Source organism: Sturnus vulgaris, chromosome 19, assembly GCF_052056855.1.
Source record: "Sturnus vulgaris isolate bStuVul1 chromosome 19, bStuVul1.hap1, whole genome shotgun sequence".
Classification (NCBI taxonomy): Eukaryota; Metazoa; Chordata; class Aves; order Passeriformes; family Sturnidae; genus Sturnus; species Sturnus vulgaris.
The window spans coordinates 3,089,248-3,105,264 of NC_142261.1; the positions used below are offsets into that span (position 1 = coordinate 3,089,248).

At 49.4% G+C, this 16,017-nt stretch overlaps 2 protein-coding genes across 2 annotated transcripts in view; one reads left to right on the top strand and one right to left on the bottom strand.

Annotated features, from left to right (window-relative positions):
• The window catches only part of SETD1B (SET domain containing 1B, histone lysine methyltransferase), a 48,984-nt gene extending 36,556 nt beyond the window's left edge, over nucleotides 1-12,428 (top strand). Inside the window, exons 13-18 of the mRNA XM_014875024.2 lie at nucleotides 1,426-2,988; nucleotides 4,255-4,421; nucleotides 4,674-4,805; nucleotides 4,909-5,028; nucleotides 5,321-5,458; nucleotides 6,170-12,428. Of these exons, the coding sequence (XP_014730510.2) occupies nucleotides 1,426-2,988; nucleotides 4,255-4,421; nucleotides 4,674-4,805; nucleotides 4,909-5,028; nucleotides 5,321-5,458; nucleotides 6,170-6,343 (2,294 nt within the window). The 3' untranslated portion in view covers nucleotides 6,344-12,428. The remainder of the gene's footprint in view (nucleotides 1-1,425; nucleotides 2,989-4,254; nucleotides 4,422-4,673; nucleotides 4,806-4,908; nucleotides 5,029-5,320; nucleotides 5,459-6,169) is intronic.
• On the bottom strand, nucleotides 12,049-15,618 carry HPD (4-hydroxyphenylpyruvate dioxygenase). Its single transcript, XM_014875095.2, has 11 exons — nucleotides 15,528-15,618; nucleotides 15,365-15,407; nucleotides 15,193-15,275; nucleotides 14,975-15,064; nucleotides 14,775-14,878; nucleotides 14,536-14,613; nucleotides 14,209-14,371; nucleotides 13,816-13,887; nucleotides 13,002-13,124; nucleotides 12,749-12,865; nucleotides 12,049-12,663 (listed from the first exon to the last, which is right to left on the bottom strand). The coding sequence occupies exons 1-11, from the start codon at nucleotides 15,606-15,608 to the stop codon at nucleotides 12,553-12,555; spliced, it is 1,065 nt and encodes a 354-aa protein (XP_014730581.2). The 5' UTR covers nucleotides 15,609-15,618; the 3' UTR covers nucleotides 12,049-12,552.
• Between the last annotated feature and the right edge of the window lie 399 nt (nucleotides 15,619-16,017).

Below are 16,017 nucleotides of genomic sequence, written 5' to 3' on the forward strand. Positions count from 1 at the left end.
AATGTCACTACTGGCTCTTTTTGGTTTTAATATTGAAGCAGTCTGACAGGGAAAAGCTGCATGGGGCAGGTGAGTGGAGTCCCAGAGTTATGTATGGTTGCTAATATTATTTGTGGGGGTTTTTGTCACCTATTCCTTTAAAATGAGTGATACTCTCTGGTTTTCTGGAAGAAGGAAATTGTCTTCAATCAATACAGAGTTGTATTTAACCCAAGGAAATTGGAAACCTTTTACTAGAACAGGAGTGAGATGCATAAAGCTTGAGTAATTAGGCAACTGGGGGAAATCTGAAAGTTAAAATTGGAGCCAACAAGGAGGGCACATCTAGTGGGGCCTGCTGTGGAGCCTTGGGCAGCACTGGTGTCTGAGGACTGGGCAATGTTTTCCATTTGGAGAGCTGGAAATCCAGTCCCTGCACAGGGCATCACTCCTTGGCTGCTGCAAAATCTGAAAGTCACAAAGAGGTTAAATGTTAAACTGGACAGGGAAAGAAGAACTGGTTGTGCACAAATCTTTTCTAGAATGGGTCAGTGTGCCTGAGGAACATAAATTTGGAGATGCCTGTGTTTGAGCAGAACTTGACATGTGTAAGGAGCTTTGCAGATAAGCTGTGGGAACAAACTGAAAGTGCAGCATTGTTCTTGAGCAGCCCAGCTCTGTCATACAGGAGTTGCAAGGCTCAGGCCCTTCTCCAGCAGCCCTGGTTTGGTTAGCACAAATGGAGAATGCTTTCCTTCCAACTCTCCAGGCATTTTCACCTCCTTTCATTCTCCCACTTGAAAATGTTATTTTGAGCTGCCTAACAAGATTCACTGTTTATTCCTTTTGGACCTGGCCCTAAGTGGGTAAATAAACTCCAGACAAATGAGGCTGCTGCAAGGACAGCAGCATATAAATTGCCTCATTGGTACCATCTGAGTGTCTCCTCATCCACTGCAAGGACTTCCCCTTTCCTTCATGTGTTGTTCAGGAGTGTTGTGCTATTCCCTTCCCTGCTCTCTCCTTGGAGAGCTGAGGGTGCTCCTTGGCCTGCAATTAGTTAAGTTCCCACGTTAGAAAAGGTGATAACTCTGCTCTGACAGCTCTCCTCCAAAGTTCTCGCCCCACAATCCACTCATTCCTTTAATGTCTTTACAAAAGGTTGTCAGGGCTTTTGAAAGCAGAGAAATCTTCGTTCTGCTCTGTGTTGTAGCTAATCCTCAAATTAATAGTGTGGGTTTTTTATGGTCCATTAGGAAAGTGTGTGGTAGTGTCTAATTACTCTACACTCCGTGCCTCCAAAACATAAAGCACTGGAGTTTTAAAGCCTCCCAGTGGAATTGAGCTGTTCTTTAATTGTGGCATCTTAAACATGTCTTTACTAGCAAGTGGCAAGTAACCAAGTGGAGGCAAAGCTCCTGATTCTCCTCTCTGTTCCCCTTGCAGAGGAAGAGCCCGAACCTACTTCCATGCCGGAGCCAGAGGTACAGGAAAGTCCAAAGCCTGAATCTCAAGATGAGGAGGCAACTCTCTGTATCTCTACTCCAGTGGGAGTCTTTGGAGAACCTCTGCCCAGCAAGAGCAGCTTCTTTGGCAAGTCAGAGGAGGGCAGCTTGGAAGGCCGGGTTAAAGCCAAGGCGGCGGCGGTAGCGGAGGAGGACGAGCGGCTGCCCCGCACGCCTGGGCGGGAGGTGATGATCCACACGGACACTGACACTCTCCTGCTTCCAGCACACAAGGTGCCATCCTCCATGCTTCCCTTGCCATCGACTCCTGGCAAGGAAGAATCCTTAGTCCCTCCAGAAAAGTTCCCTGAACAATTAATGGTGACCAAAACGCCCGTGGAGGAGGAGATTCCCAGGACTCCTGGGCGGGACATTTTGGCCAAGTCTTCACACCCCCTTGCCAAGTCGCAGAGCACGGACACTATTCCAGCCACGCCAGGAAGTGATGCTCCCCTTACAGGAAGCAGCTTGACCCTCAGTTCCCCTCAAGTCCCAGGGAGCCCCTTTTCCTACCCATCCCAATCTCCTGGCATTAACAGTGGCATTCCTCGGACTCCTGGGAGAGATTTCAATTTCACGCCTACTTTCCCAGAGGCTGGTGCTACCATTCCTTGCCTTCTTCCTGGCAAGAAACAGTCAGAGGATGAGCTAGAGGAGAAAACCTTTAAAGAGCCTCTTGGTGCTTCCCTCACAATCAGCATGAACAGTGTTCCTTCCCCTATCCCCTTTGCCAGCCCCCCACAAGCAGATTTCCACATGGACATGGGTTTGCCACCTGATGAGCCAATACCTGTAGCAGCCCTGCCGTGCATGCATGGAGATGGAAGAATGCCCATCGAGGAATGCAAGGCAGAAGTAAAACCTGGTTTGCTCCCCCCAGAAGTACCCCCTGGGGCTTCTATTCTTCCTCCCCCACCGCCACCTTCTGTTCTTCCCAAAAGGAGGCCGGGTCGGCCGAGGCGCTCCCCACCTTCTGTCCTCTCGCTGGACGTGCCCATGTGTATGGGCAAAACCATAGAACCTCCTCCCATGCCAGTGGCCTTGGTGGAAGGTGCTGTGGGCAAAGAGCTATTGAGTGGACATCCTGATGCCTACTATGGACTGAAAGACCCTGAAGCCGTCACCCTGGACTTCAGGAATGACGGTTTCCACGACAAAATAGCAGCTGAGACAGTTGCAGAGAAGCTGCCTTTCAAGGAACTGGAGAACCAGTGGAATGAAGACTTGAAGGAAGAAGAAGCTCACTCGAAGCCGAAGCGGCAGTGGCGGAGGCAGAAGAAGCCGTCAGAGGAGCTGCCCGTGATCCCTTCCCCCGAGTACTCGCCGCCCCGGCCGCAGTTCCGGCCGCGCTCCGAGTTTGAGGAGATGACCATCCTGTACGACATCTGGAACGGCGGCATCGACGACGAGGACATCAAATTCATGTGCATCACGTACGACCGCCTGTTACAGCAGGACAACGGTATGGACTGGCTCAATGACACCCTCTGGGTTTTCCATCCTTATATCCTTTCTCACTGTGTTGGCAGCACGAGAAGTTGGTGGGAGAAGCAGCTGCTTACAGGAATAGTGGTTGCTTGGATGAGCGGGGAATTTTAGGCTGTTTTGTTCTCTGAAGCTGCAGTACAAAAATGCTGCAGAAGTTCTTGCTGCACGTTCAGTGTGGAAGTGCAGGGACAGTCTGTGGGCACCTCTTCTGGGGAGGTTTCCTTCCTAGTTTGAGAAGCTTCTGTCTGCAATGTAACCAGACTTTTTTTCCAGCTTGCCTGTGGAATTTCTGGTCTTCACATACAGAGCTTTCACTCGGAGCTAAAACTTGCTGTAAAAATAATCTCACCATCTGTGCCCAAAACAATGAGTTAGTGCTTCCAGCAGCTTTAACTTGCTTTGAGTTTGAATTACTGATAAAATCAGTGGTTTCTATGTGGCACATCAAGGCTCTGTGTGTGTGCAGCCACCAGCAGTGATCTCCAGAACAGAGCTTAAAAGACTGTTCTAAAAACCTCAGAACTCTCCAGTACTGTTTTCAGGAAGGATGTACAGGTTTATGTGTTGAAGAAGACAAACACACCACTTTGTGTGTTGCTAGAGGTTGTGTGAAGTTCAGATATCTTCATCCCTTGCTTCCTGCAAGACAGGAAAGCAAAACCAAAAAAAGCCCAAACCACCTAAAAACAGTCAGTGACAACTAACAAAACCCCTAGTGAAAATAAATCTATTTCCTTCTTGATAAGGATTATATTGTAACAGCAAAATTGCACTCATTTTTAAGCCACTTCAAATTCACCTTGAGTTCATCATGTGCCACACTGCATGACAAATGTGAAAGTACCTGCAGGCTCACCTGCTTTGCAGCAAACCCTCAGCACTCTGGTTTTGAGGACATCACCTCTTGGTTTTTATGGTCACTCTGCTTCAGTTTTCTGGTGTCAAGGATATGTTTTGCCTCACAGGGAGAATTTTTGGGTCGGTCTCAGTTGTTGTAGCCTTCATGGCTGTGTTTGAGGTGAGCTGGCAGCAGTACAGCTCCACTGTCCTTTCAGGAGCCAAAGCCCTGAAAGTGACTTCAGACCTGAAGGTTTGTAAGGTGTTTCTGAAGGAGCTGATTTCCCAAGGCTGGTGAGAGCAGCATCACGGTAGTAATGTTATTTTTGTGCAACCCCACAAAACCTTCCTGATTTCCCAGGCTCCTGGTGTTAGCACCATGCAGCTGTAGCAAGTTTAGTCTGATATCCACCTCTGGCTGTGTTTCTCCTTAACTTGTTGCCACCTACCAGCTTTTCTACCCCCAAGAAGAAGAAGCGGGATGATGGGATGCGGGAGCACGTGACGGGCTGTGCACGAAGCGAAGGCTATTACAAAATTGATAAGAAGGACAAACTCAAATACCTCAACAATAGCCGAGCTTTTGCAGAGGAGCCTCCAGCTGACACACAGGTGAGGAATCCAGGGGTGCCAGGTGTGAATGGGATTTGGTTTGACGCTGTCACGCACAGTAGGTGCTTCCTGCCTTTTGGCAAGGAGGGAGAGGAAGCTGTTGTGTCTCTTGCTGATTATCCTGGAGTTGTGTGGGAAGTGTTAATGTTTGATGTCAGGGTGTTGTGTGGTGATGTGTTGTAGCACAAGGGGTTGCTCACAGGGAGCCTGCAGGGTGTTGGGTCAGCTTTGATCACCCATTTGTCCTCTCAGGGTATGAGCATCCCTGCCCAACCTCACGCTTCCACACGGGCTGGTTCCGAGAGGCGATCAGAGCAGCGCAGGCTCCTCTCCTCCTTCACTGGTAGCTGTGACAGTGACCTGCTCAAGTTCAACCAGCTCAAGGTACATCACCCCCTGCTGCAGATTCTGGACCCAGAGACATCCTATCCCATTTTGTGCTGTAGCTAATCCAGGGTTGGGGTTTTGGGGTGTTTTTTTCATGCAGTTCCGGAAGAAAAAACTAAAATTCTGCAAGAGCCACATTCACGACTGGGGCCTTTTTGCTATGGAGCCCATTGCAGCTGATGAGATGGTGATCGAGTACGTGGGTCAGAACATCAGGCAGGTGAGCTGTGGGTGAAATCTGAGCAAAAACCTGCCCTAGAAGAAGCCCTTGAGTACGTGGAGTCCTGGGGTTAAGGATGGGAATTTGAACAATCCATGGAAACTGAGCACTCAGGAGAATCCTCCTTGAGAAGTCTATCCTGAACTTGTGTGTTTCCAGTTAGGTGTGTGCTCTCTTGGGGTGGTGGGGATCCTATAAAGCCCCATTGCCTGGCTCAGGGGAGCTGAGGTGTGTAGGTGGCTGCTCACAGGTGAGTTGTGCAGCGTGGCTGAGCCTGCCTGCCTTTGTGCAGGTCATTGCTGACATGCGTGAGAAGCGATACGAGGACGAGGGCATTGGCAGCAGTTACATGTTCAGAGTGGACCACGACACCATCATCGATGCCACCAAATGTGGGAACTTCGCCAGGTTTATCAACCACAGCTGCAATGTGAGTATGGGCTTCTCCCCTGCCCTCCTTCCCTGGCACACTGACAAACCCAGGGGGTCCCTGCCAGCCCTGGTTGGGGTGCTCAGGAGTGGCAGGGTTGTGATTAAATGTTACTGAGCCACAGCAGATCAGGGCAGGGCCTACAGTGTAAGGGTCTATAGTGCATTTATTGGAGAGACCTGAGAAATGAAACGTGCAGGGAGACTGAGTGCACTCAAGAGCCCTCCTGACTGTCTTGGGGAACTTTGATGGACACTGAGCAAGCAAATCTAACAAATATTTCCTTAAAACATACCAAATTTCAGCTGTGGGAACAGTCTCCTTCTAGTGTCTGCATGGGAAATTATTCCCTGCTGTTCCCCCCCCTGCTCCGTGCTGCAGTCTGCACTCAGACTTGCCTTCGTGGCCAAATTGTGAAGCATTGAGCTTCTCTTAACCTGTGACAAATTAGATGGAGCATCACCCAGGCTCTTTTGCTCCACAAATGACCAGAACGTGGGTATTTTGGAGCAGCACAAGGAGGGCTACTCTGTTTTCTGGCTTCATGCCTCCCTCCCTAATCTTGCCCTGAGTCCAGGCTCTGGAAGCACGGCCGGGGTTGTCTTGGGAAAGAACTGCCTTGTTTTATTTTATCTTGAAATAATTGTGTGGAGGCTGGGGAGCCATGGCCCTCGGGAACCTACATCATCACCTGTTCTGTCACCCTTGCAGCCAAATTGTTATGCTAAAGTAATCACGGTGGAGTCTCAAAAGAAGATCGTTATCTACTCCAAGCAGCACATCAATGTGAACGAGGAAATTACCTACGACTACAAGTTTCCAATTGAGGATGTAAAAATCCCGTGTCTCTGTGGCTCTGAGAACTGCAGGGGAACCCTGAACTGAACTCAAGGTTTCTCTTCACACTTGCACCTTCGGCCATGTCAAAACTGTGGTAACCAGGTGTGGTTGCACTTTGCCAAAAAAAGAGGAAAAAAAAAAACCAACAGAAAAAAGGAAGAAAAAAAATTAAAAGCAAAAAAATACTTACCAAAAAAAAAAAAAAAAAGAGGAAAAAGAGAAGAAAACCAAGCAAGTTTCGCACTTCTGCCAGGATCATGAGTGAAAGCAAAAAGCGCACACGCTCACGAGGACTGTTCATGTTTCAGGTGCTTTTTCCTTTTCAGATCCAACACGCACACAAAAAGGTGGCTACCTTTTGTGGCATGGTCTATCCAAACACTAGCTTCTCTGTTCAGTCCCTGCAGTAATGCTCCATAATGGGATAATGGTACCTTTTTTTTTTTTAATTGTTCTTATAAATCTTCATCTTTTCATAAATGCTGCTACCTTTTTCTCATCAGTTTTCGTTGGTTGAAAAAGACATTCAACGTTTAAATGTGAAGCAGAGACTGAAAATGCCATATAGGGTTTGTTGGGAGCTTGATTGGCTGAAATTGCACAGATTTCTCAGAGTAAGCTGTAAATAAATGTAAGGTTGATGTTACAGAGCAAGCCAGAGGCTTGAGGGTGTGTGAATGAGTGTGTGCGTGTGCTTGGGGTGTGTGTGTGTGTGGAGATGTGTCCACAGTGAGGCTAGAGCTGAACTGTCCTGCCTTTTCCTTAGGGATGAGCCTGAACAAGGCCCCTCAGCCACACCCTGGGGCAGAGTCAGGCCAGCCAGACCTCAGCTCCCCTCCCTGGGCTCCCCTCTCATTTTCTATGCCATGCTGGTCCATGGGGGATCAAAACCTCTGCAGCTGCACGTGAGAAATCCTTGGATACTTCAGTCACTAGGAGCAGTGGGGTCGGCTGAGCAGCTGTAGCATCGTGTGGCCTTTGGGGATTTCCATTCCTTGGAGATGGGCTTGTCTTGCTTGCAGAAGAGGCTGAGATTAAGTGGACAGCTCAGCCCCTTGTGCTGTAGAAATCCTGCCCTGCTTGCAAGCAAGGACCATGGCCCACGTTTGTAGCAGGATTTTCTTCCTGTGCATGGGAAACAGGCTGATGTGTGACTTGTATTCATTTTTTTCTCACTTTCATCTGCATTTTCCCTGCCCTTCCAGTGTTTTACGTGGAGTATTTGCTCTGTCCTTGGATGTGGGAGATGCCTCCTGTGATAGGAGCAAGCTGTGCCCTGCTGCTCTCCTCCCTCTGTTACTCAGTAACTTGGCCTGGGGTGGTCCCATCCCTCCAGAAAATCATGGTGAAAATGTCCCCAAGAGCAATCCTGTCCCCCCCATCTAGAGCATGGAAATGAATGCTTCTTTACATTTGGAAGGCATGTTTTAAAATTATTTCTCAATATATTTTGTCCTTGTAGATGTGCTGAGGTGAAGTTGCAGTTCTTCAAGAGGTTCCATTTAAAAATGGGACAAAACACCAAAAAAAAATCATTTGGATGAGATCTGGAAATGTTACGCCACCGTTCAGGTATAGACAGGATCAGTTTTTCAATTTGCATTGAATTTCTCCTGCTTTAAAAGTAGAGATTAGTCATACTAAACCCTTTTTAATTGGCTTGTAAGGGGAAGTTGCAATGTCATTATGAAATGGGAAGATTATCTGCATAACTAAACACCTTCTCCCCACAGAACAAATTGCACAGCTGTATTCTTGTATTCCTTCCAAACCTCCACGAGCTGAGGTGACAGCCTTGCAAAAGAGGTTCCTGGAAGCTTTTTCAGCTGTTCCATGGAATTGCCAGGCCTGCACTGCAACATGGAGCTTGTAATGTAGGTTAAACCTCTGCCTCTGAATTTCTGCTCCAGACAAAAGGCCTGAGAGAGCAGGAACACACAGACTGCTGCAAGCTGCCTTAATGCCAGCTGTGTTTGTCTGAGGGTGAGCAAATTGTCTCTGAGGTTGGACAGTCCATGGTCCAGCTCTGCTTTTGTTTCAGTTCAGTTTTGTTGTTCCTCCTCCTTTCTTCATAAATCTCTCCAGCAACTGGGTGTTGGTGACCCAGAACCTAAAATTGTGAGAAGCACAAGTTTCTGTCACTGAATGTTGTTTGGAACTGCAGTGATGGCATTTGGGAGTTAAACCAGCTGCTCAGTTTAGTTGTTGTTTTTTTTGAATGAGATTCAATGTGTTGGCATCTCCACAGTTTGACCTTTGACTTTGAAGGCTTTGGAAATGCATGGAAGTTTCCTGTGTATCAGAACTGAAGCCCCTGTCCTTGGCCTTCTCCTCTCTGCTCCATCAAACCCCAGTGCATTAATGGTGGATTTGTGGGGGTGAGGACACCCCAAAAGGCCCAGCCCTGAGAACCTGCTGGCAGTTCTGTTTCCCAGCATATCTGTGTGCTCTGGATGGGACCAGCCCCTGCAGTTTGCCTTAATCCTTGGTGAGGAAGGTGGGGAGGAAGGTCACTGTCACCTTCAGATCCTTCGCTGTGTGTTTTTGGGAGCACCAAAGGGATTTGGGTGCCAAAGACCACGAGCACCTAAATCACTTGGGTACTTCTGAAACTGCCTGTAATTCATCCCCTTTTAGGATCCCAGACAAATAACTTGGCTTGCAGAGTCCTACCTGGGAGATATTTCATCCTGGACTGGGAAGCTGCCTGACCTCCAAACAAATCATTTTATGGTGAGGACTCCCAAGTCTGGTGCAGTGAGTTCCATGGGTGCCCGTCCCTGCCAGCCCACGGGATCTCCTCGAGCCAGGGGAGCCCTGCAGGCACTGATGTGTTTTGGAGATGCCTCAAATCCTTTGCCTTGTACTTGGGAAGGGCTGGGATGAGAGGGGGGCAGGAGCTGTGTGGTTCACATTCAGCACAGGCTCCCTGGCACCCCATGGAAACAGTGACAGGGATAAAGAGGAGCCTCACCAGCACGAGGTGCTTATTGTCCACTGAAAAGCCCATCCCCAAATTTATTATCACTTCAATTTAAGCCTAAGACAAAAAAGAGAGAGACATTTACAGTGCTCCCTGCAAAATTCCATCTCACTGGGAGGAATGACCCAAGAGAACAGAGCAAAATTATGGGAATAGAATTGAAACCTGTGGGAGGTCAGGGTGCAGGTGCCTCCGTGCTGGCATCCACAGGATCCGTGTGGGTCACACCTCTCTGCAGTCCCAGGCTGGTCCCAGAGTGGTCTGGGACTCTGGGGGGTCCAGGAGGGGATGGGGCTCATCCTGCAGGTATTTATATTGTATAGAGCAGCTTATTTCTACAAGGAAAGAAAAAACAACCATCACTTTTAAACTCCAACAAATTACACAGTAGTTTCAGTTCTGGTTTTTGTGACCTTTTTCAGGGATCATTTCAGTGCATTTCTGTACAAAATGAAAATTTAAGGAAAAAAAGGATTTTGAAGTATAAAAAAATGCATCTTCTGTACATAGGCGAACTCAAGAATCTTCTCTTCAAACACTGTTTCTTGTAGAAACATGTCAAAATTTTTTTGCTGATTTCTTTGTACTTCAAGAGCATGTAAATAGTTTATTAAAAGTGACTATTGTAATTTGGAGTTCTTTTTAAACAGATTCCAGCTCTAAATCATGTCAAGATGGGGAGGAAGAAGGACTGAGTATAGCAAAGGAGCTGGTGGCATTTACAGCTTGTGTCAAGCTTTGTATAATGTAAATTCTGTATAAATACGGGGTTTTTTTGTCAAATAAATAGATTAAATTAGAAGCATTAAGAAACTGAAGACAAAAAATTGCCAAGTCAAGGCTTCTTCTTTCCCCCCCTCCCTCAGTCTGAAACCTATTGTGCAAAATCTATTTATTTCAAGCAAGGAAAAGTGTACAGTCTAATAGACACCCTAAAATGTATTTAAGCGAATTTGCAACTGGATTTTTTCAGTTTAATATTTGTTTTGTTTTTATGAGTTTTTTCCTCCTTGATTGCCATTGTAGGATTTGTCCAAGTGAAAAGAAACACATCAAGAAATACACTCTCAAACAATGGGGCAGTTTTGCAAAGTGGAAGAACACCCAGCTCCCAATTCTTGCAGTTTTCTGGTTTTAATTCCCAGCGTGGAAATCAAGGGCCTCCTTTAAAAGTAGGCAGGTCAAATCGTTTGCAATAAATTAAATTTTTTTTTCCTAAGTTCCTTTGAAAAAAAGAACAACTCTGCTTTGAAGATTTAGGATTTCTGCTTTTTCTTTGGTTAAGCAAATTTATAAATTTAGGGATGTTTTGTGCATATAGAATCTGTCACCAGTATGTATCTTGTTTTGAAGAAAGTGTTTTTGTTGTGGATGTGTCATGCTGTATATATTTGTTCATATTTTTGTGAATTGAATACTATGTACCATTGTATTATAGTAACTTTTATAAAGCAAACCATAAATATACTGACTTTTCTTACAGAAAAATTATGTTGTGCTTAATATATTACCAGGGCAGCTTATTGCTCTTAGACCTGTGCTGGGAGCTGTGAGAGCTCAAGGAGGCAGATGCAGAGCAAGAACAGCAAAGTTTACTGAAAATATTAATTCTGGTGAGCAGGAAATTAATTTAAGCAACATTATATTTCATGAAAGGAATATGTGAGTGATTCCAGTCTATAAACTTTAAGAAATGTCTCAGTATTAACAGCCTTGACAACCCTGGAGAGCTGAAGCAGAGCTCTCCTGACAGTGAACCAGGAGTCCCAAACATGTCCAACCTCTGCAGGTGAGGGGTCCCTGCTCCTGCAGCTTCTGCCCTGGATTGCTCTGAGTTCATATCCTTTTTTTATTTATTTACTTTTAAACTTTATGGAAGCAGAAGCCCTTAACCACCGGGTGAGTTGTCAGTGATGTGAGGCTGTTGTGGCCAGAGGCTCTTTGCTTTCCTTCTTTTTAAATCAGTTTATTCAAATTGCCAGGAGTTGGACTTGGATGATCCTTGTGGGTCCCTTCCAGGGTATTCTGTGATTCTATGAAATCTGGATTAGTTCTGCTCCCTGGGATCCAGAGAAGGGGGAGCTGGGGGAGCTGCTCAGGTTTCGCCCACGTTCCCACCCCCAGTGGGGGGCTGTGAGGGGGTCACAGTGGCCTCTCTGAGCTTTTATTTAAGAAGAAATTTTTATATTTGATTAAGAAGAAATACCTGGAGCAGGGACAGTGGAATGGCTGATGAGCACAGGACAGGGCTGCAGGACAGCCACAGCTCGGGGGCTCAGCCAGGAGGGGCTGGGATGGGGCTGGGGACAGGACTCGTGTCCTGAGCTGAGGGCTCAGCAGGGCTTGGGCTGCTCGGGGTCTGAGAGCTCCTGTGCTGGGAAACTGGGAACAATGGGGAGAGCCCAGGGTGTCCTTCAGCAGCTGGGCTGGGGGTTGTGACAGGGAGTGCTGGATCTGCAGCCCCTGGGAACACAGGGACTCTCCAGGCACTCAGGGGACACGTGTCAGGAAAGGGATTTATTGTGTTGGGGAGGAATTCCCTGTGCAAAGGACAGTGACAACACCAGAGCAACACCCAGAGGGGACTTTGCACATGCAGCCAGGATCTGAGCCAGGGAATCGCTGCCAATGCCAGCAATTACTGCTTGGAACATGGGAAAAAACCCCAACCCATCATTAAAGCAGGAATTTACAGGTATTACAGCAAGACTGTGTTGCCTTGGGAAGGCTGAAATATGTAAATACAATTAATTCTCATTCCAGAGTGTTGGAGCTACCCTAAAACCATGTTTATTCTCAGCAAATTCAAAGTCAAGATTGAGTCTAAAAGCAATTAAACCAAAATCTTACAGAAGGAGATGCACAGAGAGGCAAACGCCTCTGTGCTTTCACAGCTTCCTGTGTAGCTAAAATTAAAACTTTGGGTAGACTAAATCTGAGCACTCCCAGTTGTTTCTTCTGTCTTCCTCTGTAGCTTCGTGTCTTTGGCACATGCCTTAAATCTGCCCTTTGTTAAGAATTCCGTGGTTTGGATCAGATTAAGTTGCTTTTTGAGAGTGTGTTTGCTATTTCCCACGCCCCATCTCCCAGGAAGTCACCAAAGGGCAGTGCCAGGGCTGGGCTGGGAGAGGTGTTGGATCCTTTTACATTGTCCAGCTTGGCAGTGGCTTCCCTGGGTTTTTGGCACTCAAGTCTGGGCTATTTACCAAAACATCCCAGTTCATTTGGGATTCAGCTCCTTAGGGATGAGGGTGGCACCTCCTGCCATCCTCTACATGCGCTTGGTGTCCCCGTTGGGCTGCAGGACAGTCAGGTTTCCTCTGGCATCCTGGTCCATTTCTATGGCTTCAAACAGAGACTTGAAGTTCCCAGCACCGAAGCCCTGCAGAGATGGCAGCGTTAGGGACCAGGGGCTTGGTGGCCTTGGGGGCTCCTGGCCAGGATCAGAGAGAGATCCTCAAACCAACCTGGTGGTTGTGCCTCTGGATCACCTCCAGAAAGACTGTGGGTCTGTCTTGAACTGGTTTGGTGAAGATCTGGAGCAAGTAGCCTTTTTCATCAAAATCCACCAGGATTTTTAGTTCCTGGAGAAAAGAAATGAGGTGCCAGCTCAAAGACACACAGAGGAGCAAGTGGGACTCTCTGTGTCACTCACATCCCTGCAAAGCACTTGGGGGAGCTGCTCCAGCCCCGGGCAGGCCTCGTCCCTCTCTGACTCACCGCCAGCTTGTCAATGTTCTCCTTCACTTTGATTTTGGCAGTTTTGAGCCTCTCCCGCAGCACCTGGTAGTAGCTGGAGGGCACATCCATGAACTGCATGCCCCTCTGCTTCAGGTTGGTGATCTGCAAGGCAGGGGAGACCCAGCAGGGCTCAGTTTGGGAGGGGCTTGTGCCAGGAGCATTTCCTGGGATGGGCAGTGTTGGGACACAGGTGCTTTCCTATGGCACTGGCCAACCCCAAGCATGAGAACCTGGCTCATCGTTTCACTTTGGCACCAGGAATGGGCAGGCCCAAGATGCCCTCCCCAGGCACTGCAGAGAGCTGTGCAAGGATTTGTCCTGCTCTGACCTGACCGATACCTCTGGAGGCCTTTTGGTCTGGAGAGGAGCCCAAAGCTGGTGCTCAGCAGCAGCTGGGCTCAACCCAGACCTGCCCCTGCCCCACCTGAAGGTGGGTGATGGGCTGGGGGGCTCAGCCTGGCAGCCTAGGCTGCCTGAGTCCCACCAGGCACCCTGCAAGGACAAAGGTGCCACCAAGGGCCCTGCAGACCCCAATTGCTTTAAGCTGTAGGGACAGGCAGCTCACAGGTGCAGACAGGTCCCTTTGCAGTGACTGCCTGAGCATTTAATCCTGGTTGTAAAACAACCACAGCACAAAGCCCATGTGCTCTGTGTCCTTGTACCCTGACAGGGTCATGGTCCACCCTGTGACGAGCACTGTGCCCAGAGCCAGGGCAGGGGGGTCCCAGAGCAGAGGGGGGTCCCAAGGCAGGGGGTTCCCAGGGCAGGGGAGGGGTCCCAGGGCTGCACTCACCGCTGAGATGATGTCGGGGGTGTTGAGTGCAATGTGCTGGACTCCAGCCCCTCCGTAGTAATCAATGTATTCCTACAGGGAAAAGATGTCACTATGGTGGTGACAGTACAGCTACAGCTGTGAAGGATGGGTTTGGGCTTATAAATAAGCAGGCAAGATCAGCCCAGGGGCACCACGGAATGACAAAGACACTGTTGATGGGTAAACTGGCTCTGCCCAGCAGCTCTCCCGGGGTTTGTCAGACCCAAACAGAGCCAGGATTGCTTTCTAGCAGCCACTTTAGCACAGCAGGTCTGCTCTGGCTCCAAATCACTGACCCTTGGTCCCTTTTCTTCACCAAGATCCCCTGGAAGAGAAGGCAGCCAGATGACTCAACCATCAGCATCCACTCACCTGAATCTGGGATTTCTTCTTGCCAGGTGCTGGCTCATTGATGGGCATCTTAATGGTCTCCTCATAGTTGGTGACCACGATGGAGCGCAGGGCACTGAACTCGGTGTGCAGCTGCTTGTCATCCACTGACCAGAAGCGGTGGAAGAGCAGGTTCTTCTGGTACCTGCCCAGGCCACAAGGGGCACAATCAAGGCCTTGCTCCATCCCCACAGTAATGAAGCTCTGCTCTGGCTTCATCAGCCCTAGCCACCCCTGTCAGAAGCAGTGAGAGCAGCAGAGTTGTGCTGCTGCTCCATCCCACCTCTCACCAGCTGTCCCCACTCTTACCAGTCCGCCACTGGGACCATCTGGAGGTCAGGCTGGTTCCCCACAACGTGATCAACAAAGCTGAGCTTGGTGCTTGGTCTGTGGGAGGAAGCCAAGGAGGGTCTCAGCCAGGCTCAGGGGTACCCCACAGCTCGGGGGCCCCAGGGCAAGGCAGTGGGGACCTGTGCAGCTCCTCGGTGGGACATCCCACCAGAACACGATGGCAAAGAGCCAGGCAGGACACTCTGGAAAGTACTCACAGCTTGGGCAGCAGGGGGTCCTTGAAGAGGGGTGGGTGGTACCCAGGGAGGAACAGGCCCTTGTAGTTGATCTTTTCTATCAAGGTGTGGGTGGTGTCACCGTACTGCGAGGGGGGAAAGTGGTTGTGTTGTGGCTTTGTTCATGTGGGGGCCTCCCAGGTGCAGCCAGCCCCATGGCCCTGCCCTGCCCTGCCACTCACCGTCTGGATCACTGCAAACTTCACCTTCCCAAATTTGTCCTGCTCCACCCATGGCTCCTTCACCACCACAGCACCGCGCTCCTTGGCTTTCTGGGCAGAAGGAGAGAGATCCTGTCCTGCCACAGCTCCCCTGGGCCAGGGGGAGACATCCCCAGGCCCTCCCTGCCTCCCTCACCGTTTTGGGGGGCTCTCTGGGAGGGGGTGGAGGGGCTGCCCACCTGCACGATGAAGTCACAGTCCTCCACTTCGAAGGCGACGTCCTTCACCCCATCACCGTGCTTCACCAGGTGCTCTCCCATCTCTGCCCAGAGCAGGAGCAGCCACAGGCATGAGCAGAACTGCTTTGCTCTGCCAGGGCCATTTCCCACTCCATCCCCCCCAGACACCTACCCTCATTCCCTGGGTTCAGAGCAGATGAGAAAACAAACACGATCTGCCGAGGAAGAGGAGAGGTGAGGATGGAGCTGCAGGTGATGGTTCTCATGGTGGGTTTGGCAGCACCCTCGTGTCTGACACCACCTCACCTTTCCCTGCCCTGTCAGGGGCTCCTTACCTTGTCCTGCTTGACAACATGTGACACCACCTCCCTGCTGCCAGTCTCCAGCCCCCGGTATGCCAGCTCCTCGAAGCCCATCTTGTTGCAGTAGTAGGATGCAGCCTGTGGGCAGGGAAGAGTCCCTCTGGTTGAAGCTGCAGTGCTGGTGGCCCAAAGGCCATGGAGAACAGCCACCATGGCAGGTGCAAGTCACACTTGCCCTGTGTGTGTGTCTGTGTGTGTGTGTAAGAAGAGGCAGCAGCTTCTCTGCCTCCTCCAGCTGCCCAGGGGGAACAAACAGAGGCAAGAAAGGGCTTGGATTGAGGAAAGAGCCCAAATTCAGTGGGAAGTGTTGCCTCTAGAACTTTCTGAGAGAGCTGCCATGGAACAGGAAACATTTCTGCCTGTCCCTTGTTCTGCAAGGTTGGATGAAAAGCAGCTCGGGTGTGAAGCAGAGGGGTGTTTAAGGGTAAGGGATGAGCCCATGCAGATCTGCAGGCTGGTGGCC